At 38.4% G+C, this 3,251-nt stretch overlaps 1 protein-coding gene across 4 annotated transcripts in view; it reads left to right on the top strand.

Moving 5' to 3' along the window:
- Positions 1–3,251, top strand: part of LOC123007205 (peroxidase-like) — a 12,247-nt gene that overhangs the window by 6,422 nt on the left and 2,574 nt on the right. For 2 of the 4 annotated variants that reach the window (XM_044402352.1, XM_044402353.1), the window contains exons 2-6: positions 245–370; positions 869–1,148; positions 1,201–1,598; positions 1,646–2,363; positions 2,414–2,570. In XM_044402352.1, coding sequence (XP_044258287.1) covers positions 245–370; positions 869–1,148; positions 1,201–1,598; positions 1,646–2,363; positions 2,414–2,570 — 1,679 coding nt within the window. Of the gene's footprint in view, positions 1–244; positions 686–868; positions 1,149–1,200; positions 1,599–1,645; positions 2,364–2,413; positions 2,571–3,251 lie in introns of those variants that run through there. The other 2 variants (XM_044402355.1, XM_044402354.1) reach the window with 2 other exon arrangements.

Below are 3,251 nucleotides of genomic sequence, written 5' to 3'. Positions count from 1 at the left end.
CTATAAAATCATCTTTGGTTTTTCGATTTCGGTTGCGGCGTTGCCGAGTTATCGATTTTTTTTTGGCAAAATTTTGAAAATCATGCTTTTATTTAGATTCTTCTAGTGACTTTATTATCAACAATGGAAAGGTCAAATTTTGAACATTAATAAAGAAAACTTTGGTCTATCGTGTGATGTAATTTTGTTATACAGGGTGTTCATAAGAAGCGATCAAAATCAAGTTTGTGATGTTTTGTTTCAGAAAACAATTGCATGAAGATGATGAGTCGCAAGCTAGCCATGCCTCTGCTGGGGGTGCTGCTCTGGGTGATCTCCATCCACGCAGGTACCTTCGAAACGGCTACGCTACTACCCCCTCCCTTAACAGGTACAAGCCGCACTTATACCCCTTTTATCATAGACCCTATATACCAGCGTGTGTTTATGTTTTGATTTGTTTTAAATTCGATTCAAAAGTCAAAAAATAAGCACACACGCAAACTGGAGAGCAAATAAAAATCAGCTAAAAGAAATACAAAAAGCTGGTAACGTTTGATTGTTAATTTTGTCTAGTGTTACAACCGTTCTCTTTTAGGTTGTTTAAAAATCACAGAATTTTTCTAGTTCTGTGCTTATTAATGGAATACAATTTATTTGTATGCAAACAAAGGATTTTATCCTGTTTGTGATTTTGTAAATTGAGGTAAGATTGTTACCCTTGTTTATATTGTTGCACTTTCGACGTGCACAAAAAGCCTCAAATAACTCAAAATCTATGCTTTTTGTGCATCGTTTTCACCAACGAAGTAACTTAAAATTACAAATTGTGAGTTATTTCGGTTCTAAAAGCCCACTTTTTCGTTCTTCCTAACGCGAGCTTTTATAGGCTTCGGGCCGAGCAAATCCATCATCCGAAACCATTGCGATGTCCCAAAAATCACCGAAAAAGATCTCAATCGTTCGGTTTCATTCGGAAACAGCGTAATCAACCGAATGCTTCGACTCGAAACAAACCTGGGATGGTCCGACGTCCATGTCAAGAAAGGTACGCCATCTTACGGCCAACTCATCGCATCGCATCCCGACGAAGAGGCCTTAAAGCAAGGCCGCGATGCTTTGGTCGCCACTAAGGCCACCATCCAACTCATGAACATATTCTGCCACAAGTAAGGCAAAAAAATTATAAAAAAAGGGTTTTCTATTCTAATAAAAAATTAGGCACCATTTGAGCCCTACCGACTGCTCTAAGTACATCAGTTCGTACTCCCTCGCGTCCACACCGCTCGAGTCCTCGTGTCAAAAACAACACAAGTCGTGTTCCCAAGAGGAACTCCTCTCGCCGTACCGTTCCTTTGATGGTTCTTGCAACAATGAGCATGATAGCCCCCGAGGGGCGGCTTTCACCGCCTACCGGAGACTCCTCCAAGCCGAGTACTTGGACGGGATCCAAGAACCCCGACGCGCTGTTAACAAAAAACAACTACCATCGGCCCGCCTTGTTAGTAGTACCTTGATCAAGGAGACCGATGAAAGTCATTCCGATTTGACTCAAGCGGTCGCTCAATGGAGCGAATTTATTGAACACGACTTGAGTCACACAGCTGCGAATAAGATGGGTAAGTTTGGGTATTTTTGGGTGTGAGTGGTACCAATGGTGGTGTAGTTCACAGTGATAGTACCATTGAGTGCTGTACATCGAGTGGTAATCACTTGTCGCCACGGTACATTCATCCGTTTTGTGCCCCCATTTCGGTACCAAACGATGATAGGTTCTACGCCCAGCATGGTGTGGACTGCATGTCTTATGTTCGCTCGATAACAGCCTTCCGTCCCGATTGCACTTTTGGTCCTTTAGAACAAGTCAATCAAGCCACCCATTTCCTGGATTTCTCACAAATGTATGGTACCACTGGGAAGAAAGCGGCCATTTTGCGCACTTTTGACGAAGGCCAACTCGATTTTACCACCAAACATAACAAAGTTTTTCTTCCGGTCTCCCATCATCCAAGCGATGATTGTCAATTGAGTGGTGACAATTCTGTTTGTTTTCTTTCGGGGGATTCGAGGGTTAATATCCAACCCCAGGTGACTGCGATGCATACAGTGTGGCTCAGAGAACACAATCGAGTTGCTAAAGTCTTGTCTGAGCTTAATCCAGCCTGGGATGATGAAACTCTCTTCCAAGAAACGAGGAAAATTGTAACCGCAGAAATGCAACATATCACTTATCATGAATGGTTACCGCTTGTTTTTGGCAAACATTACTTTAATAAAATTCAAAAGTATAACAATTATGATGAAAATGTTAATCCTTCGGTGAGTAATGCTTTCGCAACGGCGGCTGTCAGAGCTTTGAATTCGCTCAAGGATGGAAAGTTGAAGTAAGTCTTGTTTGCAACAACAAAAATTGTTCTAATGTTTGGTTTTATAGTGTGTATAAAGAGGATCGTCTAGTCAATACTTCGATCAATTTACGTAACCACTTCAACAAACCTAGTGTTGTTGAAGAGCCTGACTATTTGGATGGCTTAGTTCGAGGCATGGCCACGCAATCTAGTCAACAGCTGGATCTCAAATTTCCAGATGACGTAAGTATTACAAGATAATTAGTATTACAAGCTAAAGTCAAGATTAAAAGCTAAATTGTTAACTTAACTTTAAATTCAATGTTTTCATCCAAAGGTTTCATCTACAAATTGGTAGGTATTACAAGTAGGAATAATAGAATCGAGTTTTACAAGACAAAATAATAAGTTAAAATAATGAAATTAGCTTAAATTACAAGTTCATAAATGAGATTTTTAATATAAAACCGGTATTACAAGGTATATGATTATCGATTAAATAGGAATTTTGAGTCTGTGCCGAAGAATTTTGGTTTTTACAAGTTTAAATACTAAACAAAATATATAAAGTGAGAATTTTAAATTTTCAAGCCAAAATTATCTCAGTCTTGTTGTTTAGTCAACAGCGAAGTGACGTAAGTTATTACAAGCTAGTACTTTTTCATTTGAAAATTTTGAGTTAATAATTAGTATTACAAGCTGAAATCTGGGTTTCAATTCAGAATTTTGTTTTACAAGCTAAATTTTTAACTCAACTTTAATTTCATTCTTATAAATCGAGAGACCTATTCTACGTATTTGTATTACAAGTTTACAAGTCGGAATAATTAGATTTTTAATCTACAAATCGATATTACAAGATTACAAGATTTGGGATTATTGAATAAATAGGAATTTCGAGTTTTACGAGCTTAAATACCAAAT

The sequence above is a fragment of the Tribolium madens genome, unplaced genomic scaffold (genome assembly GCF_015345945.1).
Source record: "Tribolium madens isolate multiple individuals breed KSU strain unplaced genomic scaffold, Tmad_KSU_1.1 Scaffold_3;HRSCAF=73;Tcas5.2_LG2, whole genome shotgun sequence".
Lineage (NCBI taxonomy): Eukaryota > Metazoa > Arthropoda > Insecta > Coleoptera > Tenebrionidae > Tribolium > Tribolium madens.
Note: the sequence above shows the minus strand (reverse complement) of the source record. Positions and strands in the feature narration are given on the sequence as shown.